This window comes from Bos grunniens, chromosome 5 (genome assembly GCF_055505025.1).
Source record: "Bos grunniens cultivar Pamir isolate PY7600 chromosome 5, Bosgru_T2T1.0, whole genome shotgun sequence".
Lineage (NCBI taxonomy): Eukaryota > Metazoa > Chordata > Mammalia > Artiodactyla > Bovidae > Bos > Bos grunniens.
Genome location: NC_141169.1, coordinates 104,896,349 through 104,923,635, shown reverse-complemented (window position 1 = coordinate 104,923,635; position 27,287 = coordinate 104,896,349). Strand labels below are relative to the sequence as shown.

At 55.3% G+C, this 27,287-nt stretch overlaps 3 protein-coding genes across 7 annotated transcripts; 2 read left to right on the top strand and 1 right to left on the bottom strand.

Annotated features, from left to right (window-relative positions):
- The first annotated feature begins 105 nt into the window (after positions 1 to 105).
- USP5 (ubiquitin specific peptidase 5) lies at positions 106 to 13,582 on the top strand. 4 transcript variants are annotated; one of them, XM_086402155.1, is made up of 20 exons: positions 106 to 287; positions 3,040 to 3,165; positions 3,423 to 3,489; positions 3,719 to 3,852; positions 4,000 to 4,145; positions 4,415 to 4,599; positions 5,065 to 5,159; positions 5,951 to 6,144; positions 6,860 to 6,931; positions 7,197 to 7,269; positions 7,417 to 7,542; positions 8,399 to 8,552; positions 8,864 to 9,038; positions 9,671 to 9,759; positions 10,541 to 10,663; positions 11,233 to 11,376; positions 11,467 to 11,612; positions 11,827 to 11,980; positions 12,232 to 12,316; positions 12,914 to 13,582. In XM_086402155.1, the coding sequence occupies exons 1-20, from the start codon at positions 177 to 179 to the stop codon at positions 13,005 to 13,007; spliced, it is 2,493 nt and encodes an 830-aa protein (XP_086258281.1). In that variant the 5' UTR covers positions 106 to 176; the 3' UTR covers positions 13,008 to 13,582. The 4 variants fall into 4 exon arrangements, with proteins under 4 accessions (XP_086258281.1, XP_086258279.1, XP_086258280.1 ...); XM_086402153.1 differs by having other exon boundaries at positions 10,541 to 10,732; XM_086402154.1 differs by having other exon boundaries at positions 7,197 to 7,284.
- Positions 13,583 to 14,455: 873 nt separating this feature from the next.
- Positions 14,456 to 17,948, top strand: TPI1 (triosephosphate isomerase 1). The gene is made up of 7 exons (XM_086402187.1): positions 14,456 to 14,740; positions 15,864 to 15,987; positions 16,103 to 16,187; positions 16,266 to 16,398; positions 16,671 to 16,756; positions 17,140 to 17,227; positions 17,359 to 17,948. Exons 1-7 carry the CDS (start codon positions 14,515 to 14,517, stop codon positions 17,475 to 17,477), a joined length of 861 nt encoding a protein of 286 aa, XP_086258313.1. The 5' UTR covers positions 14,456 to 14,514; the 3' UTR covers positions 17,478 to 17,948.
- Positions 17,949 to 18,045: 97 nt separating this feature from the next.
- On the bottom strand, positions 18,046 to 20,973 carry SPSB2 (splA/ryanodine receptor domain and SOCS box containing 2). Of its 2 annotated transcripts, XM_086402189.1 has the most exons (3): positions 20,313 to 20,973; positions 19,399 to 20,146; positions 18,046 to 18,437 (listed from the first exon to the last, which is right to left on the bottom strand). In XM_086402189.1, exons 2-3 carry the CDS (start codon positions 20,060 to 20,062, stop codon positions 18,310 to 18,312), a joined length of 792 nt encoding a protein of 263 aa, XP_086258315.1. In that variant the 5' UTR covers positions 20,063 to 20,146; positions 20,313 to 20,973; the 3' UTR covers positions 18,046 to 18,309. The 2 variants fall into 2 exon arrangements, with proteins under 2 accessions (XP_086258315.1, XP_086258314.1); XM_086402188.1 differs by having other exon boundaries at positions 18,046 to 20,146; positions 20,313 to 20,540.
- Positions 20,974 to 27,287: the final 6,314 nt, after the last annotated feature.

Genomic DNA, 27,287 nt, shown 5'->3' with positions numbered 1-27,287 from the left:
ATGGTCAAGAGGCGGGCAGAGGGCGGAGCACTAGCGGGCAGGCTCGGTCCAACTGCCATTCTCGCGCGTCTTCCCTTCGGCGCATGCCCCTAACGAGTGGTGCTCATTGGACGGAAGGGTAGGGGGGACTAGAAGCGGTGAGAACCGCTGTGTGTGGAGGAGCTGGTGCCGGTGTCATGGCGGAGCTGAGTGAGGAGGCGCTGCTGTCAGTATTACCGACGATCCGGGTCCCCAAGGCTGGAGACCGGGTCCACAAAGACGAGTGCGCCTTCTCCTTCGACACACCGGTAAGCCCATTCCCCACGCCCGCAGCGAGCACGACTTCCATCTCCCTGGTCATTCTGCCGGGGCCTGCAAGGCTTGGGCCACCGCCTCCCTGCGGTGCACCATGGGACTTGTAGTCTTCCACGCTACTCCTGCCGTTGCTTTGAATTCGTGCGAGCTGTCGTCTGACTACCACTCCCGAAAGCCACCGCGCCCTCCCCATCCGCTCCTCTTCTCGTGGAGTACTGTGGGGATTGTAGTCGCTCACTCCCCTCATTGACGTTCTAAGCTAGAGGCTCCACCCAGTTGCCGGACTACATCTCCCACGTGGACCCCTGCGAAAGCCTGGGAGTTGGCCTTGCCTGTCGCGCATGGCTCTCCGGGTTTTGTAGTCTCGTGTGGGAGGGATGGGGCGACCCCCCCCCCCACTACCACCCCGCTGTTCTGAGCCCGGGTTGGGGGTAGTAGGGTGGGGACTGCAGTTCCCAGGTGCCTAGTAGCCTGGAAGTGGCCTTGAAGAAGGCTGGTTCTGAGAAAGGCTGAGTTATAGAGCCTCCACCCATGGTTAATATGGTCAGGGGGCGGGGAGGTGGGTCATTGGGTGGAGGGGTGGAGGAGGGGGGAAGAGGAGAGGAAAGCTCTAGTCTTTTCTCCTTTGAGGTGAATCATGGCCGCAACCCCCTTTCTTTCTCCCGTCCATCAGAGAGAGCAGAGGGAAACCTTTGAAAAGTATTCCCAGAGAGATGGTTTCTTTCGTGGGGGACACTAAGGCTTCTTTCCTATCCCACTCCCACTCCTGACTAGTTAGACAAAGCCACCACCCACACCGTGCTTCACGTTTGGCAGGCTCCACCCGGTACCTCCCTTCCTGCAGTTCTGCCTTCCTGTGACACCGTCAGGCAGACACAAGCCTCTAGCCAGGCCAGAGCCTGAACTGAGGGCAGCAGCCTGGCTGGGATCCGCCCCCCCCACCCCTCCCTCAAGCCGCTGTGGGCCCTGCCCAGGGTGTTCAGCCAGACCAACTCATGGCTGGGAAAACTGCAAGTCAGAGTGGAAAGGCTTCATTAATGCATCGCCAGTGCTGAGTATAGCAGGGTGATCTAAGGCCCATTTCAGGGTCATCACTGTGATTTGTGGGTTGCTTGGTTTGCTAGGCTTTGATCTGGGCCTCAGACAACCATGCTGCTTCTCTGAAGTCTAGCTTTGGCAGAACGTAAAGAGGACAGCTGCTCAGAGCAGAACTCTGGGGTTCCCAGTCCTTGGTGGAATCAGCATCTTTTATTGGCAACAGAGGAGTTTAATCACTGTAGAGCTCCCACAGGCCTCCCAGTTTATCAAGTGCATGGATGGTGAAGCGCTGTCTTTCTCAGGAAGAAAAGATTTTTTCCTTAATTATCAACAGATGGTAGAAGTCTCCCTTTCTATACTCCTGTCTCTCTCCTTAGTAATGGTTTGAATAATCCAAAAGGGGTTTTGATCTCTTTATACTTTTCTTCTCTCTTCCCTGTCAAGAGGTCTCCATTGGTTGGCTTTGGTAACCAACTTCCGGCATATTTGATTATCTTTAAATTGGGTTCATGGTAGAAAGAGTTTATGTGACATCCCTGATGAGAAATGCTCTATTTGTTCATAAATTTTGTAACCCGCACAGTTCTCAGGAGTGGTACAGAGCGATCTATGGGATGGAGAACTGCCCTATTTTTAATTCCCAGCAGAGAATTTTTCAAGGCCACTGAGGCTTTAATTCCAGAAAGAACATGCCTTGTTGTTGCTTGGATCTGAGAGAAGACTCTGTAGTCTCCAGGTTCCTTCTCCCCCTTCTCCAGCACCCTCTTCACAAGGGCACTGGTAGACTCGCTCAGGTTGGGGAAAGCCCATGTCCCCTCCTCTGCTGTGATTTACAGTGGACACTTGTCTTTTCCCTGGTTTCTTCCTGGGCAATGTATATTCTAGCTGTCTCAGAAAGTGTTGCTAGATTGTTCCAGAAGGGGAATGGCTTTGAAATTGGAGGTTGATGGGACCTCTTGGAGATTTGGTTATTGGCCGGGGAGGAGGGGGGCGGCGGGGGGCGGGGATGGGGTGGGAGAGGCATCCAGGTGGTGGCTGGAGAAGGCTGGGCTTCATGTCCTTGCCAGACGGGGTCCTGGTTCAGCTGTGAGCCCCAAGCAGCACATGGGTCCCTTGGAGCCAGCCTTTAGTAGGAAAGAGGAGATGAAACCAGTGTGGGCCAGGGTTTGATCACCTGGTAGAGTGAGGTAAAGGAAAGGTCTGATCTTGCTGGCAAGCCCAGGGGTTAGATGTCACGTTCAGATGCTAGTATCTCTTCTCCTCTAGTCTTGAAGGTTTGCTGAATCTTGGTGGTCAGGTGGGGTTGGTCATGGTGTTCCTGGTTTAGGTTCAGTGTCTGACATGGAGTTCTTCCCAGGTCTGTAGTAGTTGATCCCGACTCACTCTGGATCTCAAGGCTCCAGGAAGGAGATCAAGGGAGTTCTTTGCGTTGACTGGAGGGCTTCAAAGAAGGAAGAGGAGTGGTGACTGACAGGCATTGCTCAGCCCTGGTGTCCTTGTTGGCCGTTGCCAAAGTCACAGGAGGATGGGGAGACTCTTAGCCATGTACCAGGTCCTGAAAGGCTAATAGGTGACTTGCCAGAGGCCACACAGTGTTTGAGGACAGACCTTGCTTCCGGAAGCCACCCATTTCTAACCCCAGGTCTTGCCTTCCCCTGGCCAAGCTTCATCCCGCCCATGTTTCTGCCCCTGCCTGTTGTCCTGCAGGAGTCTGAGGGTGGCCTCTACATCTGCATGAACACATTCCTGGGCTTTGGAAAACAGTATGTGGAGAGACATTTTAACAAGACTGGCCAGCGCGTCTACCTGCACCTCCGGCGGACCCGGCGCCCGGTAAGCAAGACCTGCTGCCCTCAGGCTCACCCTGCTGGGCCACCAGGTTGAATCTGTCTGTCCCGTCCTGACCTCCCAGGGGCCTCATTTCCGCCCCCCCAACCTGCTTTTGCTGGAGCCATTAAAACTCAGCACGTGTGATTTTTTTTTAGCTCCCTTCTCTTCTGAGATTAACCCACTCCATCCCCGTCCATCCATTGTCCGTTTGTCCCTTCCCTGGTGCTGGGGCTGATCGTGCCCTTCCTGCCTCACTGTAGAAAGAGGAAGATGCGACCGCAGGCACTGGAGACCCTCCCCGCAAGAAACCCACCCGACTGGCCATCGGTGAGCGTCACTGACATCCTGTTCTCTTCCCTGAGCTGGTCTTTGCTGCTCTCAGAGGTGCTAGGAAAGCCCCCAAAGGAGGGGCCTGGTCAGTGGCCCTGGGACCCTGGAGGGGGCAAGGTGAAGCACTGTATCAGAGGAGGGGAGTCCCCCTGCGGTGGTCATCCTACTCGCACTCCCTCCCCCATTACCCCACCCCACCGCCCCTGCTCCTTTCTTGTCTCACCAGGTGTCGAAGGCGGATTTGACCTCAACGAGGAGAAGTTTGAATACGATGAGGATGTAAAGATCGTCATTCTGCCGGATTACCTGGAAATAGCCCGGGATGGGCTGGGGGGACTGCCTGACATTGTCAGAGATCGGGTACAAATACCTTCCCACCCTACTGAAGATTCTGGGGCAGGCGGGGTCAGAGCAGCAGTGTGGTGGGCAAGCTCCAGGAAAGCTGAAGACCGAGGGGCGGGTGGGGCTGGGAACTGGGTCCCGCCTCTGACCCTCTGCTTCCCCCAGGTGACCAGCGCGGTGGAGGCCCTCCTATCAGCCGACTCAGCCTCCCGTAAGCAGGAGGTGCAGGCCTGGGATGGGGAAGTGCGACAGGTGTCTAAGCATGCCTTCAGCCTCAAGCAGCTGGACAACCCTGCTCGGATCCCTCCCTGGTGAGGCCTGCCCCTGCCCCTCAACCTTGGGGCATGACCTGCAGAGCAGGGGCGAGCGATCACCCTCCTGGAAGTCTGGAGGGAGAGAGGCTCAGTAGCAGAATAAGGAGGGAGACTCATGAGGAACTGGACTGGGGGAGGGGATGTCCCAAGGAGAGGAGATGAGAGAGGCCTTGGACCAGGGGGGAAGCTGCAGAGCCCCGTCTGCCCATCAACCGCTCCCGTAAACCGCTGACCTGTACTCGGCTCATTTTCTTCCCTGGGGTCAGTGGCTGGAAGTGCTCCAAGTGCGACATGCGGGAGAATCTGTGGCTCAACCTCACGGATGGCTCCATCCTGTGTGGCCGGCGCTACTTTGACGGCAGCGGGGGCAACAACCACGCTGTGGAGCACTTCCGGGAGACGGGCTACCCGCTGGCCGTCAAGCTGGGCACCATCACTCCCGACGGAGCTGGTACACCCCGCCCCCTCCACGTGGACATCACTGGGTCTGAACCACTACTCATTTCACATGACACGAACAAGGCATGAGTGCAGTCTCCTGATAAACAATGAAAATATTGCAGATGAAACAGAACTTTCAGATAGCCCCCCAAAACCCCAGTCCCCTTCCTAGTGGTGACCGTCATTCTCTTGTAAGTAAGAGAGTAAGTCTTCTTCCAAACTCACTTCACTCTCGAACCTCCTCCTGCTGCGTGGAGACACAACCAGTTCCAGCCCTCACCCTGTTTACTGCATCTTCTCTGACAGCCAATCCAAGAAGGGCTCGAGGCCTCACTGACGCTTGAGGGAGCCAGGAGCGTTGCCCTCTGGGCTCGTCCAGCTGTCCCACCAAGCCTCTCAGGGCAGGGGGTGGGCTCGGTGGTCGGGTGGGGCCTGAACTGCCCTCCCCCTACTCTGCTCCTGCCTCCCACACTAGATGTGTACTCGTACGACGAGGATGACATGGTCCTGGATCCCAACCTGGCTGAGCACCTGTCCCACTTTGGTATCGACATGCTGAAGATGCAGAAGGTGAGACCGCCCTCCGCTCAGATTCTCTCATCCCTGCCTGTCAGGCCTGCCCTCCTTGCCCAAGGCTGAGGGTGAGGCGACAAGGTGGGGAGAGATGCCACGGTAACCCCAGTTCCCAGGATTCGTGGGCTGCCTGTGAAAAGCCTTGTAGAATCATTTCATCGTTTAGCAACTATTACTGAGCACCTACTGTGTGCTGGTCACTCTGAATGAGGCAGGGGTGGTCCTTGGCTTGTAGGCTTCTACCAGGTGAGATGCAGGCATCCCTTGTCTGCTTGTGCAGCAGGGAATGACCATGACTGTGCGCAGTTTCTAGCAGGGGTCGCCGGGCCCAGGGGACCGAGGAAGCAATGCTGGGATGGGGATCTGAGTGAGAAGGGGTGGCTTCAGGGTGGAGGAACATTTCAGCTAGGGGATGTCATGTTCGTTTCATCCCCTCATGTGGGCGGAGGCCTGTTGCCTGATGGGCCCCTGGACGGTTGGTTGCCTGTGGCCTTCCAGAACTTGCACTGGGGGATGCCCAATAGGCCTTCCATGTCTGGGTCCATAATTCATCACGTTCCAGGCTCTCTCCAGCTGGCTCTCATCCTAGACTATGTTTTAGAACATAAAGGACACAGGTCTAGGGCTTCCCTGGTGGTCCAGTGGCTAAAAGCCCGTGCTTCCAGTGCAGAGGGCCTGGGTTCAATCCCAGGTCAGGAAAGTAGATTCCACATGCCCCAGCTAAGACCTGGCTCAGCTAAATTAAAAAGAAAAAAAGACGCAGGTCTGAAGTGCCTCCTCCCGTGCAGACGGACAAGACGATGACGGAGCTGGAGATAGACATGAACCAGCGCATCGGCGAGTGGGAGCTGATCCAGGAGTCGGCGGTGCCGCTCAAGCCGCTGTCCGGGCCCGGCTACACCGGCATCCGCAACCTGGGCAACAGCTGCTACCTCAACTCGGTGGTCCAGGTGCTCTTCAGCATCCCCGACTTCCAGAGGAAGTGAGTCCTCCTTACCCCCGCCGCCAGCCCCCGCCCCCAGGCCCTCTCTCCGCAGCCAGCCCCCTGGCTCTGTGCCCTGACCCCCACCTCTCTCCTAGCGGCCAGCCTCTGGGCGCCCACCTCTCGTGCCCTCAGGACCTCTGTTCTAGCTCTGTCTTGGTTCTTGGTACATGCCAGGGAGCAGGTTGTGAAGTTGTTTATATATGAGCCCACTGGTAGGGCCAGATGCTCAGTCCCAGGGCTCCCCCAGGCCTCCTGATGGGCTCAAGGGCCAACAGGTGCTCTTTATTTTGGGCCAGTGACATCAGATGAGCACCTAATGGGGGAGAGGGGAGGGCTGGGACATGGAGACAGAAGAAAGGCAAGTTAGGGTTAGGGAAGTGAGCATCCTGTCTAAATAGGAAGGCCTGAGACACATGTGAAAATTTAGAACATATTGACACGTTCTATTCAAAGAATATGAACTGTATTTATCCTTCTGAGTGTCTTCCCATCCCGTAGCTCCGTCTCGGGGCAGAGGCTTGTGTACCCTGCATGCTGACCGGTTTGGGAAGGGGAGGGAAGGCGTGTTGCTGGAAAGACGTGGACCCCAAGTGTCAAACACATGTCTCCCCACTCTGGAGGGACCTCTTCCCTCAACTGGTAGATGACCACTCCTTTCCCTTTTCCTCTGGGCCTGGCCACAGCCCCTTCAGTGATCCTTCCCTTGGCTCAGGTACGTGGATAAGCTGGAAAAGATCTTCCAGAACGCCCCAACGGACCCCACCCAGGACTTCAGCACCCAGGTGTACGTAGTCAGGCCTGTGTGCCCTCTTTCTCCTCCACGACCCCCTGAAGGGAGCAACAGTGTAGCCTCTGGCCAACTAGACACTTTCCGATGGCTGTCTTGCAAGCATGCTGTCTGCCTTGAGTTGGGCTCCCATGGAATCTAAGGTGGTTCACATTTAAGAGAGTTGTCTAAGGGGGTTTGAGCAGGGGTTGAGTTGGGGAGCTAAGGGGTAGATTGGTGGTGTCAGACGAAAACTAAATGGTTCTCTTGGGTGATGACACAGGGCCAAGCTGGGCCACGGCCTGCTCTCGGGGGAGTATTCCAAGCCAGCACCAGAGTCGGGTGATGGGGAGCAGGTAACGGAGCAGAAGGTGGGTCTGGACCTCCGTCCCTCTCAGGCTCTGGAATGGTGGGGAAACTGAGATCCATCTGGGAGGTGTCTAAAGAAGGCCACTTGGTGGCCTCTTGGGCCCTGGCTGAATGGCTGCCCCAACTCTGCCTAGGAAGTCCAAGATGGCATCGCCCCTCGGATGTTCAAGGCCCTCATTGGCAAGGGTCACCCCGAGTTCTCCACCAACCGGCAGCAGGATGCCCAAGAGTTCTTCCTGCACCTTATCAACATGGTGGAGGTGAGGACAGGGAAGATGGGGTGATCTTCACTCTCCTCCTGTCTACCTGCACTTCAGTTCACTCCCTTCTTCCCGCTGCTCACTCGTTCCTCCTCCTCTGTCAGCCCCAGCCCAGCCCCACCCTAGTGACCCCGAGCACTGAGCCTTTCCTGAGAGTGGCGTTTGCACCTGAGGACACTGGTTACGCTTGCAGCCTGATGAAGGATGCTCCCAAAGAAAATGATAGGCGAGCACTTGGTGCTTAGAAAGAAAGTACAGGGGACTTCCCTGGTGGTCCAGTGGTTAAGACTTCGCCTTCCAGCACAGGGGGGTGCAGGATCAATCCCTGGTCGGGAACCCAGGATCCTCCAGGCTAAGACACCTGAAACAACCGATATTATAACAAATTCAATAAATACTTTTTTTTTTTTTTTAATATTTATTGACTTGGCTGTGCTGGTCTTAGTTTTGGCGCACGGGATCTTTAATCTGTCATCGTGGCACGTGAACTCTTACTCGTTTCCACAAGTGGCATCCAGCTCCCCGACCAGGGATCGAACCTGGGCCCCTGCATTGGGAGGGTGGAGTCTTAGCCACTGCACCACCAGGGAAGTCCCCAGTAAAGACTTTTTAAAAAAGGAGGTCCACATTAAAAAAAGAAAGTACCGGCACTTTCCCACGCAGTCTTGCAGTGCCAGGATGGGCCGGAACTGGCAGGTTGATGAGGGAAGGTTTCTGCTCTGCTCTTCCGTCCCTGCACCTCTTTGTGCCCCTCTCCCTTCCGCTCCCCCCTCTCCCTGACCCCCCAGTGACTCTTGTAGGCCCCCACCCCAGTGCTTGGCTGTCCAGACCTCCCCACCCTGACTCTTCCCCATAGAGGAATTGCCGGAGCTCTGAAAATCCTAACGAAGTGTTCCGCTTCCTGGTGGAGGAAAAGATCAAGTGCCTGGCCACGGAGAAGGTGAAGTACACCCAGCGAGTGGACTACATCATGCAGCTGCCTGTGCCCATGGACGCGGCCCTGAACAAAGGTGGGTGCTCTGCTACCCTCCCAGGGCCTGGGGTCTGAAGCCTGGCAGTGATGGGGCTTGGGTGCCTTTCAGGAGCAGAGCCCGCAGTAGCCCTGCTTGTCGACCAGGCGGGGGTGTGGGATTGACCTTGCGTGCAGCTGGTCAGCTGAGCTGTGCTGAGAAAGAGGCCAGGTCACAGGCAGACGTGTATCTGGTGGGTTTGGGGAGGCAGAGGAGCTGAGATAGCCGTGGACTCAGAGGCAGTAGGCCAGGGCTGAGGGGGGATGTGGCTCGGCCCCTCTGAAGGGTCCACCTACTGCTTCTGTCACCAGAGGAGCTTCTGGAGTATGAGGAGAAGAAGCGGCAAGCTGAAGAGGAGAAGCTGCCTCTGCCTGAGCTGGTTCGGGCCCAGGTGCCCTTCAGCTCCTGCCTGGAGGCCTACGGCGCCCCCGAGCAGGTGGACGACTTCTGGAGCACGGCCCTGCAGGCCAAGTCAGTCGCCGTCAAGTAAGTCCTATGGGGCCCGGCCTCCGTGAGGGTCATCCCCGAGATGCTGTCAGCCTCTTGTGCATTCTCTCATCCCTTTGTGGTCAGAACTCAGGCTTCCGTGATTTGGAAGGTAACATGAGGCAGGTAACCTGGGGCCTGAGGGGAACCGAGAGGCCCTGGCAGGAGTGGACTTGGATAACTGCTACATGTCACCTTGACCTGCCCCTGCCAGTCTTCGTCTCTCTTGGGGTGGATGGGGCCACTTTTCAGGAAGCCTCTGTCTGCTCACTTCCCCAGTGCTAGCAGAGCATGGGCACTTAGGAACAGTCGTGGACAGAACTGAGATTTCTAGCACATAGTCTTACTTTTTGCTCACCCGTCACTGGTGTGAACTTGAGATCTGAGAGAGTGCTTTGGTCTCTGAGATTTCAGCCACCTGCCCCTTTGCTGTTCCTGCCTCTAAGACCCCCCCATTCCCCTACTCCCTACCTTCTACTGCCGTTCATCTGCAGACACTCTGATGCCTGTCCAGGGCAGGAAAGGAACATGAAATTATCTTCAGGGTGGTTAGTTCTACGTATGAGAGGCTGGACCCGGGTGGGGCTTTCAGGACAGCTTCTCTGGGTACCAGGCCATTCTCTCTTCTCTAGGACCACACGATTTGCCTCATTCCCCGACTACCTGGTCATCCAGATCAAGAAGTTCACCTTCGGCTTGGACTGGGTGCCCAAGAAACTGGGTATGGTGGCCGGGACGAGCAAGGGAGGTTAAGCAGAAAATGGTAGAAAAAGAAGGGGCCTTGCCGTGTAAACTAGGGCTTCTTCAGCTTTCCTCTGAAAGGGGAAACATTACTAAGACTTCTTTGATTTAAAAAAAAATTTTAACTACCTTTTTTAGTTGAAGTATCATTGACTTACAACATGGTGTTACTGCTGTAGAGCAAAGCTGTTCAGTTATATTAAATACATATATATTCCTTTTTACATTTTTTGGTTATGATTTATCATAGGATATCGAGTACAGCGTGCTGTGCTATACATAGGACGCTGTTGTTTAAGACTTCTTTGATTTTATAGTTATGGCTTACACAAGCAAAAGTGGTTTTCATAGTTTTACTTTTATACAGTTGGTAAGATGTTTTCATCTTGATAATCTTGAAACAGTTTGTTTTCACGGGTCTCATAGGCCCCTGACGGCTTTGCCAATCCCAGATCTAGCTTCATTTCCTAGAGAAGTTGAGCCCCACGGAAGTACAGAATCGTTCTGTGGCACAGTCAGAGACCCTGCTCTGGCTCATGGCTCATTGGTGGTAGATCTAAGGCTGGAATCCTGTTCACTTACCCCCCACCCCCCCCACCCAGCCTGTGGTTATTTTTATCACACGGCAGTGGGTCCTGCTCTGCCCATCGTCTTATTACAGAGCAAGATGGGGGTAGGGGCCTGAGATTCCTAGAGTGCTCTTCCCAGGAGGGCTTCGGGGATCTGCCGAGGTGACCTTTGTCCTGCCGTACGCTTTCTAGATGTGTCCATCGAGATGCCCGAGGAGCTAGACATCTCCCAGCTGAGGGGCACAGGGCTGCAGCCTGGAGAGGAGGAGCTGCCCGACATTGCCCCACCCCTGGTCACTCCGGATGAGCCCAAAGGTAGCCTTGGTTTCTATGGCAACGAAGACGAAGACTCCTTCTGCTCCCCTCACTTCTCCTCTCCGACATGTTAGTGACTCTTTTTCCTGCCTGTCTCTTTCCCTTGCTGATGGGGGTCTTCTCTGCCTGCCACCCCTTGACCCTGTCCTTTGTGCTCCTCCTGTCCTCCCTTTCAAATTGTCTCTGCCCCCTTGATGGACGTGAGGATTGAGAGAGCACCCCAGCTACTGTTCTCTGTGTGGGTGGAGCAGCGCTGGCTAATTGCCTCTGCCCGCGTAACCTCGTGGCCTGGGGGCGGGGGTGGGGGCTCCAGCTCATACTCCGGAAACAGCCTGTTGTGGGAGAATGAACTGAGAAGCAGCTCCCTGGGGCGCCTCTGGCCTCAGTTCTGTAGACCTTGAGGATAGTGCTGGCCCCACATGAGGCTGTGTTGCCATTTTAGTTCTGGAATAAGGTGCCAGGCCGTGGAGGAAAAAACGCATGGAACGTGTGGTTGGAAGAGGGCTGGGGAGAGGGGCAGGGCGTGGCCCAAGGAGTCAGGCCCCTGTGCCCATGCTTCTCCCCCGCAGCGCCCATGTTGGATGAGTCCGTCATCATCCAGCTAGTGGAGATGGGCTTCCCCATGGACGCCTGCCGCAAAGCCGTCTACTACACTGGCAACAGCGGGGCCGAGGCCGCCATGAACTGGGTCATGTCACACATGGACGACCCGGGTAGGCAGGGCTGGGGAGCTGGAGCCGGGGAGGGGGGTGGCGGGCAGGGCCAGCATCTCCCCCAAACACTTGAACCGCTTCCATCCCCAGATTTTGCAAACCCCCTCATCCTGCCTGGCTCCAGCGGGCCCGGCTCCACGAGTGCAGCCGCTGACCCCCCACCGGAGGACTGTGTGACCACCATCGTCTCCATGGGCTTCTCCCGGGACCAGGCCCTGAAAGCCCTGCGGGCCACGGTAGGGGTGCCCCCCAGCTGAGGACAGGTCCGCTGGGAAGATGGGGGCGGGGGTGAAGTTCCACCCCTCAGGAGCAAGTGAGGACTACCCCTGTGGTTTGGCCAGTCTGGGGCTCCACTCTTGAATGGCTGTGATGAAGGAGCAGAGGCCTTTGCTGGGGTTTCTCAACCCTGACCTTACTTTTTAAAAAAGTAACACTTCCCTCCTCCCCAAGAACAACAGTTTAGAACGGGCTGTGGATTGGATCTTCAGTCACATTGATGACCTGGACGCAGAAGCTGCCATGGACATCTCAGAGGGCCGCTCGGCTGCCGACTCTATCTCCGAGTCCATTCCAGTGGGACCTAAAGTCCGGGATGGTCCTGGAAGTGAGTGTCGAGGGGAGAATCTAGCCAATCTGCTCTACTAGGTCTTCACTGCCAGGCGGCTCTGCTTCCCCCAAGAGGGTGCGGCATTAGAAGTTTCTTTCCGTGGACGTGACTCCTGAAGCTGGGGTCCTGGGAGGCTGAGATAGACGGGCCCAGCCTGTCTGCCGTCCCTGAAATCCCACCCTGGTCATGAGCTGCTGGACACATCCCCCTCCCTCACTGTCTGCTCTGCCCTCTCTCCCTTTCCCCAGAGTATCAGCTCTTTGCCTTCATTAGTCACATGGGCACCTCGACCATGTGTGGTCACTACGTCTGCCATATCAAGAAGGAAGGCAGGTGAGGAGCCAGCCCGTGCCTTCTGAATGGGGGAGTGGGTAGGGGGAATGGGTAGGGGCATCCTGGAAGACCCTAGAATATTCGTGGGGTGTGGGTGGGAACATAAGGGACTGCCTGGTGCAGGCCACAATTCACCAGAAATTGATGGAAAGCCTGAGGGCAGAGATGGGCAAATTAGGGCTCCAGGGCTGAATTGGGCCACTCGCTTTTGTAAATAGTTTTAACGACCACGGCCACATTCATTTATGCTGCAGGCAAATTGCATAGCTGCATAGACCAGGTGGCCTGCAAACCTGAAATATTTCCTGTCTGGCCTTGACAAAGCTTGCTGATCTCTACCGTAAAGGAATAGATGGGGGTAGGCTGTAAAGACAGCACAGGGGTCCGAAGACACAGAGTAGAAATGACCCTGTGAGATGGGACACTCCCTTCAGACAGGAGGCAGCTGGGCTGAGTCTGGGGGCCCAGGCAGAGAAGGTTGCGAGCCTTTGCCCCCGAAGGCAAAGGACACACGAGGGTCGAGTCCAGGGACCATGTCAGAGAGACACACTAGAGGATGCCTGGGTCGTTCACCCTTCTCCCCACCCCCTTCCCCAGGTGGGTGATCTACAACGACCAGAAAGTGTGTGCCTCTGAGAAGCCGCCCAAGGACCTAGGCTACATCTACTTCTACCAGAGAGTGGCCAGCTAAGAGCCTGCCCTGAGGGCACCCGGGGGACGGACCGCCCAGCATGAGGAATGGGGCTGAGGGATGGACACCTCCCTGCTCGGTACCCCTTTTCTTTTCGTCCCCAGCAGCAGGGAAGAAGCTAGAGGCCAGGAGAGAATGGCCAGGCAAAGCGTGGGGTTGGGGGGGCTCCGGGGAGACCTTGGGAATGGAGTCGGAGGGGGCGGGAGGGGCCTGCCGCCTGTCTGTGAGGAGACTGTTGCTTCCCTGCCCTTAACCCCACAGCGCTCTGCTTCTGTGATCCCGCCTGCCCAGTGTGGAGCGGGCTTGTTCGTGTGTGTGCGTGGGTGTGGGTGGGCGTGTGTGTGTGTGTGGCGTGGGTGTAGCTTTGTGCCGCCTCCTCCACTGAGGGGGCTTCTGTGCCTCCCCTCCCCCTTTGTGTGTGCTCCCCGTGTGGCAGGGCCAGGAGGGATGTGAGGGAAATGGGGAGCCAGGCCCCCCTCGCCCTCCTGCCTCAATCTTTGCCCCACCCTGTCTCTCCCTGTCCTTCTCTGGAAAATGCCAAAATACAGGATGTGAATAAAAGTTACGTGGCTCAAGCGTGTCCTGTTTGATATCTGGGGGGAGACTGTCTTTCCTGGGTTAGCAGGAGGGTCAGGTTTTGAGAACCACGGGCCCTGCTCCTCTGTGCCGCTCTGCGCCCCCTCCCCACCCCACTGCCAGGCAGTTCTATACTTTTTACTGCTCTTGGGAAATTGGGGGCTGAGTGAGGTGCTCACGGGGGCAGGAGAGGGAGGAAGGCTGAGGGGTGGGGGCTGTCATGGAGGGAAGTAGAGGAAGGTCACGTGAGAGGGGGCCCAAATGGGTTCTTCTTGAGTGTCCCCAGGCGCCCAGTGGGGAGCCCTGGGCACCAGGCCTTGCAGTTCCTTGTCTGGCCCTGGCCGCTGGAGCAAAAAGTGAGGTACTCCTGGGGGCAGGGCAGACCTCTGAACTGCCTCTTTAGTAGCTGCACGGTGTCCAGCCCACGTGGGTCGTCCCTCTGCCTGTGAACCCTGTTACTTGCCCAGTTAACTGTGGGGCTGGGCTGGCCCTGGGTAGGTCAAAGGTGCCTGCTCAGCAGTCAGGGATGTGGCCGCTCCGATGGGGGCAGGGGGGGTTCCTTTTCCCGGAGTTGGAAAAATGCCCCTCACGGCTCTGAGGCCAAGCCTGGAGTGGAGTGGAGTGTCCAGGCCTTCAGCCAGCCAGCGAGCGCCCCTGGGGGAGCCTTCTAGCCCTCTGTGGGGCGGGGGGGCTGCAGCCGTGAAGCGGGGGTTCCCCGGAGCACGGGGCGCACAGTTCGCGCCTTCTCCCCAAAGTCAGGCATTTCAAGCTGAAAGCGACCCAAGCGAGCCCGCGACGGCCTTGGAACGTTGCTACAAGAAAGGGGGTAACGTCAGAACCTCGCAACGCGGGCGGCGGGCGGGATCAGGGGCAGGGCTGCGGCGGGCGGCGGGCGGGGCCGGGGGCAGGGCTCCCGAGGGCCGGGCCAGCCATGGACCAGGACGCAGAGGGGGCGGGTTTCTGCATCTCCGCGCTCTATATAAGCGGCCAGTGGCCGCGAGGGCGCGCTGCTCCTGACCTTCAGCGTGCCTGCTCCTCAGCCATGGCGCCCTCCAGGAAGTTCTTCGTTGGGGGGAACTGGAAGATGAACGGGAGGAAGAACAATCTGGGGGAACTCATCAACACTCTGAACGCGGCCAAGGTGCCAGCCGACACCGGTAAGCCCTGGCCAGGGAGGGCCAGGGTGGGCGGTCGGGCGTGGTCGCCCTCTCCGGAACTCTCAGCCCGGGTCCGCGTGGCCCTGCGTGCAGGGCTGGGGTCCAGGGCTGTCGGGATCTGGGCCTGAGCTCCGCGGCCGCTGAACCGGGGGTGTTTCGGCGGGGAAAGGCGGGGCCGCATCTCACGGTACCCCCTGGCTGTGGGTCGTGGGGCGGATGGTGGCCCCGGGGCGCAGACGGGGCCTGCACCGGCCGGGACTGAAAGGTGAGCCCAGCCCCTGCGGGCGATCGGGAGAAGCGGGCGGCTGCCCGGTGCGTGGGGGTGGAGGCTGCCTGCCGGCTCCGGCTGCCCCCTGGGCGCCGGCTCCGTGCGCCGCCGCACGTAGCCCGCCGGAGACTCCTCCCCGCGCCTCGCCGGGTCCGCAGAGCTCCCCTACCCAACCACGTCGGCCTCCTGAGCTATCGCTCCGATCCAGTCCTCTCGGCGTCCTGTAGGACTCCGGCCTTCCGCGGAAAGGGGCAGAGCCATTTGGGAATGAGGCGCGCTCCTACCGTTTTCTCCAGCCTAAAAACGGGAAAGCGCAAGGCCTCTAGGAACTGGTCGACTCGCTGCCACCCACGGCCTGCGTCCTTGTCCCCTCACCCACCTAAGTCACAGAACCTCGGAGCTGATCAAGAGGCATCCCCTTGTGGTTTATTATCCCAAAGACCCTAGTACAAATCCCAGGAGTTGGCTTCTGCTTTTGCTGAAAATCCTGGCCTGGCCTAGGGGAGGTGGTGATGGGCTATTTTAGAAGGGAGGCGGGGTTGGCCCCCAGAGAATGCTGAGTCTAAGAGGTGCCCAGGCCCAGAATAGCCTGGGGAAATCAGAGCCACAGCTGCTAAAGAGCAGAGGGCAGGGCAAGGGCCATGGCCTCTCAGGGGTACCTGGGAGGCTCAAAGACTTGGGTACAGGCCCAGCCTGGGCTGCAAAGTGGACAGAGATGATCGTGCTGGGGTGAAAAAGGGCAAAAGCAGAACTAAGAAAGTGGTGAAGGCGAGGGGACTCTGGAGCACAGGATGGGGTCTGGGGAATGAAGATTTCCCTGTGATCTCATCCCGTCTGTCACCATCTCATCCTCAGAGGTGGTTTGCGCACCCCCCACCGCCTACATTGACTTCGCCCGGCAGAAGCTAGATCCCAAGATTGCCGTGGCTGCGCAGAACTGTTACAAAGTGGCCAATGGGGCCTTTACGGGGGAGATCAGGTAAGATGCTAGTGGCAGAGGGGTGGGAGGGGGACCCCCAGCCCTCACTGTCCTCATGGAGGGGACAGCGACAGGGTGGGCTCCCTGCTGAACCACGGCTTTTCTCTTCCTTTAGCCCTGGCATGATCAAAGATCTTGGAGCCACGTGGGTAGTCCTGGGGCACTCCGAGAGAAGGCATGTCTTTGGGGAGTCAGATGAGGTTAGTAACGGGGCGGGGGGAGGAGATGAGGGCTGGCTTGTTCCTAGACGGGTGCTCACCAAGTCCGTTCCTCAACAGCTGATTGGGCAGAAAGTGGCCCATGCCCTGGCAGAGGGACTTGGAGTGATTGCCTGCATTGGGGAGAAGTTAGATGAGAGGGAAGCTGGCATCACGGAGAAGGTCGTTTTCGAGCAAACCAAGGTCATCGCAGGTATCTCTGGAAAAAGGGGCCTTTGAACCCAGGGCTATGAGACACAGGGTGGGGTCGGATGCCCTGCAGCCTGAGCCTATCTGGTGCTGATGCAGGAAAGGGGAGGGTGGGAATCCTGTATCCTTCCTATTACTTCTACTCCTGCCTCTAATGTCACTTTCCTATAATAGCCACCAGGGGGCAGTAGGCCACCAGCACTCTCGTTCTCTGGGAAACCACTGGTTATGTTCTTCCTTGTTTTCACCCTGCCACCTGTGATCTCTGTCCCACAGATAACGTGAAGGATTGGAGCAAGGTTGTCTTGGCCTATGAGCCTGTGTGGGCCATTGGTACTGGCAAGACGGCAACACCGCAACAGGTAACCAAGCCCAGGAGCCCTGTCCTCATCCTCCCCTGTCTTGATAGAACTGGATGACCACAGAGACCACCTGGGCCAACCCCTCATTTAAAAGACAGGAGAGGGACTTCCCTGGAGGTTAAGACTCCACTGCAGGGGGCACTGGTTTGACCCTAGTCAGGGAACTAAGATCTTGAATGCTACATGTCAATCCTGCATGCTACACGTCAAGACTAAATAATAAAAGGAGAAAAGAGAGTTACTTGTCCCAGGATACCCATTCCAGGGCCTGGGTGGGATTGAAGCCCCAGGGTTCTTGCCCGCAAACCACATTGCCTGTCTCCACTGGAGCCCAGGGTTTTTTCCCCAGTGAGTGAAGGTCTTAGTCTGGCTTCTTGTTCTAGGCCCAGGAAGTACACGAAAAGCTCCGGGGATGGCTTAAGTCCAACGTCTCTGATGCAGTGGCTCAGAGTGCCCGCATCATTTATGGGGGTAAGTGGGTTTGGCTCCAGCCTGAGGTGGGGTGGGCTGAGAACCAGACCGAGCCCTCCTTCAACCTGGAGGTCGGTGTGGAGTACCCTCATATCATCGCTGACCACTCCTGCTCTTGTCTCCCTTCCCAGGTTCTGTGACGGGGGCAACCTGCAAGGAGCTGGCAAGCCAGCCTGATGTGGATGGCTTCCTTGTGGGCGGTGCTTCCCTCAAGCCTGAGTTCGTTGACATCATCAATGCCAAACAATAAGCCCTGTCTATCTCCACTACCCTTCCTGCTGAGCCAGGGACTAGGTAGCTCAGAAGCCTAGTAACTGTACTGCCCCCCCGACCTCCACACATGCTTCTCGTGGTGTCGCCTGACCCCTCTCGTGGCCGAATCCAAAGTACCTCTTCCTTTACCGTTTACACCCTACCTTGTCATGGTTGGGACCAGAACAATCCCGCCTCCACTTATTGTACCCGTTGGAACTAAACCTGTCACCAAGGTGGCTGCTTCTTGGCTGAGAGGTGGGAGGGTGGTTTGCTCGTGGGTCCCCTCAGTCCCCAGTGAAGACAGGAGAGAACTGGTCCTGTCCCGTCTCCCGCCATGAGGCCAAGGGCTGAGAGAAAGCCCTGTCCTCAGCTGAGGCCAGGGCGCTGCTCCCTCCCACGGTGCCAACGCCTGTGTGTGTTGCGTCTGAGCAGTCCCGCGTGTGGGGGAATAAACACCTGGCACTGAGCCCTGTGGTTGTTCTTCACTAAACTTGCCCCCATCATATCTTTGCCTTTCTTGGGGCAGCTCGGGGACCCTTGTGCCCCAAAATACCACAGACCAGTTTCTACAGCAGCACATCTCTTATAATTTTTACTTGCAAAAATGTCTTGTGTACCAGGCTGCCACAGCCTTGACTAACAGCTCCATCCCTTCCACCCTCTGGGTGGTGGCTCTGGAGCAGCGGCACTCAGACCTGAGGTGGGAGTGGGGGTGGGACCCAGCCTTGCCTACCCGCAGCCTCCCTGGTGGTAGGTAGCCAGCAGTGCCTCCTGCCCCTGAGGGGTGAGTCAAGGCCCCAGGGCCACGTGTGGTGTGGTTCCCCGAGTCACTGGTAGAGCAGGTAGCGCTTCAGGGCAGGGGGCAGGGGCAGGGTGGAAACGAGGCCTAGCCGGGTGTCCCCCAGGGCGTGGCGCACGCTCAGGCGGCTCAGGTGCCGAAGGGAGTGTGGTTCCGCTGGGGAAGAGAAGGAGGGAAGGTGAGTAGGGGTGCGACCTCCAGCCAGAAGTCCTCAAACCACGGGGTCCTGCCCAGGTTCCCTCTCTTCTCCGGCTGCAAGTCCACTCCCACCACGGTTGAGCGGGAGGCCTAAGGTGCCCTTAAGTTGTGTATCTGCTCTGGGGGAGGCATCTCAGATCTCACGCATCCCCAGTCAGAGCTGGGTGAAGCCCTAAGGCCCTCTAAGCAAGGGGCCAAGGGGGCTCTGACAGTGGGGCTGGCCCAGGCTTTGAATCTAGAGAGGCCTTGGCACTGGGGCTGGTGAAAAAGGCAGGCCTTCTTCACTCTACAATGGTTCCCATGGGCTACAGTGGGGAGAGGCAGCCACCCTCCACTGAAGACTTTGCAACTGCAGAAAGGCCTGGCTCCCTGGTTCCCCAAGGAGGCCTCTGCCCGCAGCCCCACCTCGAGGCCTGCCTCCTTCACTGCTCTCCTTCCACGTGCCCCAGCCTCAATGGCTCCTTCCTGGGGTTTGGTGGAAGAAGGAAGTAGGTGTGTGTCACAGAGTCAGAGCCCAAAGAGCCAGGTACACGCCCTGGGTGCCTGGCACCGCAGGTCCTCTTCCTCCTGGAGTTGGACTCCTAGCTCAGGGCAGATTTAACCCTTTGCACCTCTTGTTCCAGGGGCTGAGCTCTCCTGAGAAGCCCTAATCCCTGGGGTGTGTCCCTCCGTTCTGAGGATTCACCACCTACTAGCAAGTTGCTTTCCCAACTTTTACTTACTTTTACCTCTAGGACTGTTAGGAAGATGAACTTAGGTAACAGCTGTGAAGTCCCTTAGCCAATCCTGGCACTGAACTGAGTAGCAGACCAGTCAGATGATGGCCCATTCCCTCTGTGGTTGTAAGGTGCTGAGCATCCATCCCAAACCACAGCCACCAGGGACCGAACACTCGCCCCACACCCGTCCCAGGCCTCACCTCTCCTTTCGCCCAGGTAGTTGATGCGGACCTGGCACTGGCCCCAGACCGCGCTTACTGCTGGATAGAGGGTCCTGCCCTTCAGTCCGCGGAAGGCCGGCCCCAGGTAGGTGCCCCCGACAGCGTAGCCCAGAGTTCCCTCCTCCATGTCCAGTACCACCAGCAGCCTCTCTGGCACCTCCAGCGGCTCACCCTGAGGTCCAGGTGGATACTGGGGGGCCCCAGGCCCCTTGCTCTGATGGTACAGTTTCCCCCGCCCAATGTCCCAGCCCCACGACTCGCTGTTGCTACCCAGCAGCGCCGCATAGTGGTCAGCCTGCAGCGGGGCGCGGGCTGTGGCCACGCCCACCACGGCGTGGGTGCCCCTCTGTTCCCGGGGCCAGCTGATCTCCCAGGCGTGCAGGCCCCTCGAGTAGCCCCTCTTCCCCCGGGCCCCATCAGTGCTCTGGGCCACGGGCCGCCGTTCAAAGCACAAGCCCCCTTCCTTGACCTCGATGTTCTCCGAGCAGTCCTTGGGGTTCCAGCCGTGGCGCCTCTGGGCCCCCAGGTCAGGAGGGGGAGCAGACAGCAGCTCCTCCAAGCCCTCGGGACGAGACCTGTCAGGGTACAGGGCCTGTGGGGTGGAGGGGTCGCTGCTGCCCCCTGCCAAGGCCGTCTGGCCCATGGAGATGAGGAGCTGGACGATTCCCCGAGAGAGGTTTGCTGCGGCGTCTCTCTTCTGAAAGTTGAGCTCCGGGTCGGGATCGACCTAGCGAGGATTTGGGAGAGAAGAGGGTGTGAACCGAGGGATCCTGGAGGGGACTCGTCACTCAGGTTTGCATCCATCCTTGTCCCCAGGTTTGCTCACCGCTCCTCTCCTCCCTTTTCGCTCCCCTCAAAGCTCCTAGGCCCATCGTTACCCTGCCCTCACCTACCTGTCCGGGCCTCTCGAGACTCGCGAGTTCGCCGCCTTTGAACCTGCCCAGGGACCGTCCCCTTCACCCGCTCCGTGCCCCTGTCACCGCCCCCGAACCTCGCCCGGCTTCGCCCGGCTTCGCGTGCCCGGAGGTCGCCTGCCCTCCGGAGGAGCTGAGCCGAAAGTTACCGAAGCGCGCAGGGGGCAGAACCCCTGCCGCTTCCGCCTTCGGCCCCGCCCCCAGGCCGCGCCCCAGGCCCCGCCCACAAAGCCCTTTGGGGCGGTTAACCCTCTCGCTGCTGCGCCAGGTCGAGTCGCGCCCCGAGGCCACGACCCCCGTGGGGGCCCTAGAGGGTAGTTAACACTTGGCTGAGGCGGGGGCCGTCGGGGCCCCGTGGTGCGTAGAGGCCACTCACGGGCAGTTAACCTCTGGGCAGCGTGCAGGCCGCCCCCGAGGCCATCTGCCCGGCGCTTAACCCATTCTTGGCCACTAGGGAGTCCGCCCCCGGCAGCCCAAGCTCAGAATTAACCCTTTCATGGTATCGTCGCTTTGAGGTCCCTGGAGGTCTGTTCTTCAAAAACTTTGAGTCGCCTGGGCAACCAGCTCCTGAGCCCCTCGGGATACGGGACACGAGGTCAAGGAAGGACCTCCATTGTGGTGCCGTCTATTTCCGAGTGCTGCTGATTCTAGGTCATGTTACTGGGCTGATCTTTTTCTGACCTGGGGTGTGAGTCAGCCGGCTGTAAGCCTGGGGCTCTGAAATCTGAGTTTCTGGCTCTGCATGCATCACCCTACACATGAATCCACTGCTGAGCTAGTGGCCTCATCTGGTAGTGCAGTGGTTAAGACCTTGCTTGTGGGAGAAGCTACTGCACTAATTAGCTCTGTGACCTTGGAGAGGTTGCCAAACATCTCCAGAGCTGTTTTCTCCTATGTGATATGGGAATAATGATGGTGCTTACTTCACAGGGTTGAGACAATCCAGGCAAAGTCTGCTAGTAGTATGCACTCAACTAAGCATAGCTATTTCTGTTTCCATAACATTTACTAAGGGCCCGTTTTATCTTTTTAAAAGTATTTATTTGACTGCATCAGGCCTTAGATGCATTATAAGAAATCTTTCACTGCAGAGCACAGATTCTGTAGTTGCATCGCATGGGCTTAGTTGCTCTGAGACATGTGGGATATTAGTTCCCTAACTAGGGATCAGACCTGCGTCCCTTGCATTGCAAGGCAGATTCTTAACCACTGGGCAACCAGGGAAGTCCCAAGTGCCCATTTTATAGAGATGCAATATCCGTGACTCAGCAGTAAATAATTTCTCAATGAGGGAAACACCGATCTGATCCCTGAATTGGGAAGACTCCCTGCAGGAGGAAATGACAACCCTCTCCAGTATTCTTGCCAGGAAAATCCCCATGGACAGAGGCATCTGGAGGGGTACAGTCCATGGGATCGTAAAGAGTTGGAGACAGCTGAGCGATTTAGCACAATATAAGATAGTGGCAATACCTGCTGTGGAGACAGGCTGACTGGATGTGAATGCCTGAAGGCTTTTAGGCAGGGGACCTTGGGCCAATACTAACTTCCTCATGCCTGTTCCTCTGTCTGTAAAATGGAGATACTATTGGTTTATCTACTGCGTAAGCTCTAGTGAGGATCCGGTGGGATTATTCAGTAAAGCACTTAGAACAATTTCTGGTTCAAATTTAATCATGTGTGCTGAGCACTAAGGACTAAGCAGTGAATCCTCAAGGAAGTTACAAGAACATTTATAAAACAGTTTATCATGTGTTAGATAAAATTCTGGGTATCTAGAAGGTACTAGGGGAGTAAAAAGGATAGGACTGCTAACCAGGGATCAAGCAGTTTAGAAAGGAAAGTGTCCTGGAGGAGATGACAGTGGACTGAATCTTTAAGAATGACAGGAGGAGATTTCCCTGGGTGTCCAGTGGTTAAGACTTCATGCTTCCACTGCAGGGGGCATACATTCGATCCCCGGTCAGGGAACTAAGATCCCTCATGCCACACAGTGCGGCCAAAAAAAGGAAAAAAAGACAAGGAATTTATCTGACAAGTGGTTCTGCAGGACAGAGATTGGATTAGAGTCACTGCATGAAGAAGACATTCAGACTGAGTGGTCAACAAAAAACAACAACAACAACAACAAAAAAACCAGGACTTCCCTGGTGGTACAGTACATAAGACTCTCCCTGCCAGTGCAGGGGATATGGCTTCCATCCCAGGTCCCGGGAGATTTCACATGCCATGGAGCACTTAGCCCTTGTGTCACAACCTCGGAGGCCCACGTGCCTAGAGCCTGTGCTCCACAACAAGAGCAGTCACTGCACTGAGGAACCCGTGCACTGTAATGAAGACCCAGTGCAACCAAAAAACAAAAAACAGAAGCAGTAGCGCTTGGAAGACTTCAGGGTTTCTGTAGCAAGAACGGAAGCTTGAGACACAAGCCTAGGGAAGTGGGTGTGAGATCAGGAGGCCTAAGAATGCAAACGTTAACTGGTAGGACAGATGGGTAACGGGGAGCCACATAAGAAAGAAACTGGGGAGGAACATGGCGGAAAACTCCTTTTAGAAAGATCACCCTGGCAGCAATGGAAAGCAGGCTTCAAGGAACATAGATGGGAGCAAGAAGATTGGTTCCAGTGGCCCAGTTGACAAAGTGTTGAGAGCCTGGAATAGGGCAGTTGAAATAAGGATGAAAAGAATTCAAGAAACACTGATGAAACGGCAAGATCTGGTGACTGATTAGATGCTAAGGCCAGGAGGAGGAAGGAGAGAAAGGGAGGTTTCCTTTTTTCATTTTGACTGCACGGGGGAGGGCGGGGGGGGCGCCTCTTGTTGTGGAGCATCAGCTCTAGAGCTTGTGGGCTCAGTGTTAGGGTCCACAAGGGGCTCATAGGGTATAATTTAAAAATGACCCATTGTGGCGACCTGACAACAAGGGACGAAGTCACAGTGGCCACATTGCCCTGGTGGCATCCTATTTTTCCCTTAAGGAGATATCCTGTTTTTCCCTGCTGGTGCCAGTTTCTCAAGACTACGTGACAACCCAGCTGTGAGACCCCTCAGACTACATGATCACAAGACCCCAGGTGTGGGCTAAAGATAAACTAAGGCCCCCTCCCTTCAGGGCACAATTTCCCACCAATGGGTATAAGAAGGGTTGGCTGTAAAGGGAGGGGACTGGTTTCTCTCTAAAGCCGGTCATTTTCTCTCTTCTATAATAAATCTTTCTCTACCTGAATGCCTGGGTCGCTGTCTTTTTCTCCACGCTCTCCTTACACTTGGTAGTTGTGGCGCAAGAATTTTGTTGCCCCGAAGCATGTGGGGTCTTAGTTCCCAGACCAGGGGAACCCATTTCCCCTTCATTGCAAGATGGATACTTAACCACTACACCACCAGGAAAATCCAAAAGGGAGGTTTCTAGCCAGGAAGAATTTGTTAGAAGGTGGTGCCACAAGTGAAGGTGGAGATGACGAAAGAGGAGCCAATGGGGACAGGGCAGGAGGGTGGGAGAAAGAGATGGTGGGTTCACTTTAGGACAGGTTTTTGAGGTGCCGGAACAACTCAGTGGAACCATCCAGAACATGCTTGACAATGGCAAGTCTGGAAAAGAAAAAGAAAGGCCTGGGGATGGGGGGTGGAGTAGTGAGAAGCCTGGACTAGAGATATAAATTTGGGAAGTGTGTCAGCCAGGAGTTGAACTCCAGGAATCAAGAGGGGCCCTGGAGTGTGTGTGCAGAGTGTGACTGTGCAGAGTTAGAAGACAAGGAGGACACAGCACAGCAGACAATTCAAGTCTGATTACATACACAATGTTTTCAGTCATTGGCAGCTTTAGTGAGAGAGCACGTGTGTGTTGTAGGAGGTGGGGGTCCAGGTTGAAGGCCTGGATGCCAGACACTGTGCTACATGCTTCACATTTTTAGAGGGTAGAGAAGCAAAGGGCCAATTGCGTCTCATAGTTAAAATTACCCTTGAAAATCCCTTACTTACCCCATCTATTAGGTACAGCAGATGTTGTTCAGTCACTAAGTTGCTAAGTTGTGTCAGACTCTTTGCAGCATATGTTAGCTTCATGTAAAACACAATACAGGGCAGTACACATACAATGATGTACAGAATATAATTTTCTTTTCTCTTTCTGCCATGCCCCATGTGGGCTCTTAGTTCTCTGACGAGGGATCAAACCCACACCCCCTGCACTGGAAGCATGGAGTCTTCACCACTGGACCATCAGGAAAGTCCTTTATATTATTATAATTAAAGAGAAAGAACGCACATTAAAAAGAAAGATCCCACATGATGCAATAGAGATCCAGTATGCTTCAATTAAGATGACGCTGCCAAATAAATACTAAAAAAAGAAGAAAAAGAAAAATTATAAACAGAAAGAAAGATGTGAACCTGAACACTTGTCATCCACCCAACCTGGATATTCTTGCCAGTGCGACAACAAAAATAAAGATATGTCTTGGCGGACGGATATCAAGCCTAATCCAAGGCCAACTCTAGCTCAGTTTGAGAAGCTGCACCTGCTCACCTGTTGGTGATTTCAATGCTTCTTCACCAATTGTTCCCGCTGACTCTTGAACTGCTCAATTTGCTGGTAATAGCTCAAATATCCCATAGTGCTACAAGTAATTTTAACTTTTTTTTTTTTTACTGAAATGTAACATATTGTCACCCTGGTTATTTAACTTATATGCAGAGTACATCATGAGAAACGCTGGGCTGGAAGAAACACAAGCTGGAATCAAGATTGCCGGGAGAAATATCAATAACCTCAGATATGCAGATGACACCACCCTTATGGCAGAAAGTGAAGAGGAACTCAAAAGCCTCTTGATGAAAATGAAAGTGGAGAGTGAAAAAGTTGGCTTAAAGCTCAACATTCAGAAGACGAAGATCATGGCATCTGGTCCCATCACTTCACGGGAGATAGATGGGGAAACAGTGGAAACAGTGTCAGACTTTATTTTTCTGGGCTCCAAAATCACTGCAGATGGTGACTGCAGCCATGAAATTAAAAGATGCTTACTCCTTGGAAGAAAAGTTATGACCAACCTAGATAGCATATTGAAAAGCAGAAACATTACTTTGCCAACAAAGGTCTGTCTAGTCAAGGCTATGGTTTTTCCAGTGGTCATGTATGAATGTGAGAGTTGGACTGTGAAGAAAGCTGAGCGCCGAAGAATTGATGCTTTTGAACTGTGGTGTTGGAGAAGACTCTTGAGAGTCCCTTGCACTGCAAGGAGATCCAACCAGTCCATTCTGAAGGAGATCAGCCCTGGGATTTCTTTGGAAGGAATGATGCTAAAGCTGAAACTCCAGTACTTTGGCCACCTCATGCGAAGAGTTGACTCATTGGAAAAGACTCTGATGCTGGGAGGGATTGGGGGCAGGAGGAAAAGGGGACGACAGAGGATGAGATGGCTGGATGGCATCACCGACTCAATGGACGTGAGTCTGAGTGAACTCTGGGATTTGGTGATGGACAGGGAGGCCTGGCGTGCTGCGATTCATGGGGTTGCAAAGAGTCGGACACGACTGAGCGACTGAACTGAACTGAACTGAACTGAACATATACAAAGTACACTAACCTGAAACTGCTCAGGGAATTTTACATATTTATATATAGCAAAAAGATGAAGAAAATGTCCAGCATTCCAGACAGCTCTTTCTTGACCTGACACAACACCCCTAAAGGTACCTCCTCAGTTCAGTTCAGTTCAGTTGCTCAGTCGTGTCCGACTCTTTGCAATCCCATGAATTGCAGCACGCCAGGCCTCCCTGTCCATCACCAACTCCCGGAGTTCACTCAAATCCACGTCCATTGAGTCGGTGGTGCCATCCAGCCATCTCATCCTCTGTCGTCCCCTTCTCCTCCTGCCCCCAATCCCTTCCAGCATCAGAGTCTTTCCCAATGAGTCAACTCTTCGCATGAGGTGGCCAAAGTACTGGAGTTTCAGCTTTAGCATCATTCCTTCCAAAGAACACCCAGGGCTGATCTCCTTTAGAATGGACTGGTTGTTTGAGCTCTATAGATTAGCTTTACTTTGGCCACCTGCTGTGAACAGCTGACTCATCTGAAAAGACCCTGATGCTGGGAAGGATTGAAGGCAAGAGAAGGGGACCACAGAGGATGAGATGGTTGGATGGCATCACCTACTCAATGGACATGAGTTTGAGTAAGCTCTGGGTGTTGGTGATGGACAGGGAGGCCTGGTGTGCTGCAGTCCACGGGGTGGCAAAGAGTCAGACATGACTGAGCGACTGAACTGACGGACTGACTGACTTCATCGATTTCTTGCAAATGAAACAATACAGTATGTATTCTTTGTATTCTTTTGTGTCTGACCTGTTTTTTTCTCAACATTATGTCTTTGAGAGTCATCCATGTTGTTGCATGAAATGATAGTTGTTTGAGTTTTCCATTGTATGAGTGGGCTTCCCTGATGGTTCAGCAAGTAAAGAGTCCACCTGAAATGCAGGAGACACAGGAGACTTTGGTCGGGAAGATCCCCTGGAGGAGGAAATGGCAACCCACTCCAGTAATCTTGCCTGGAATATTCCATGGACAGAGGAGCCTGGCGGCCTATAGTCCAGGGGGTCACAAAGAGTCAGACACAACTGAGCACACAGCATGTGCACGTTGTATGGATATACCACAACTGTTTCCATTTTTAGCTACTATGGAGAAAGCTACTGTGTACAGTTATCAGGAGTCTTTTGATGGACCTAGGCAGCTCATTTTTGTCGGGGGCATACTTATGTGCAGAATTGTTGGGTTACAAGGAATTACAATGTATAGATTTAACCACATGTACTTTTCAGGTTTCTCTACACAGAGGGATTTTGTTCAGAAATGAAATTGTTCAGTTATTTTACAGCATGGAACACTGTAACAAGTTTATGAAAATTTGAGCTGTTCGGTTCTTCCTCTTTATCAGTTCCTCAGTTTTTTATTAC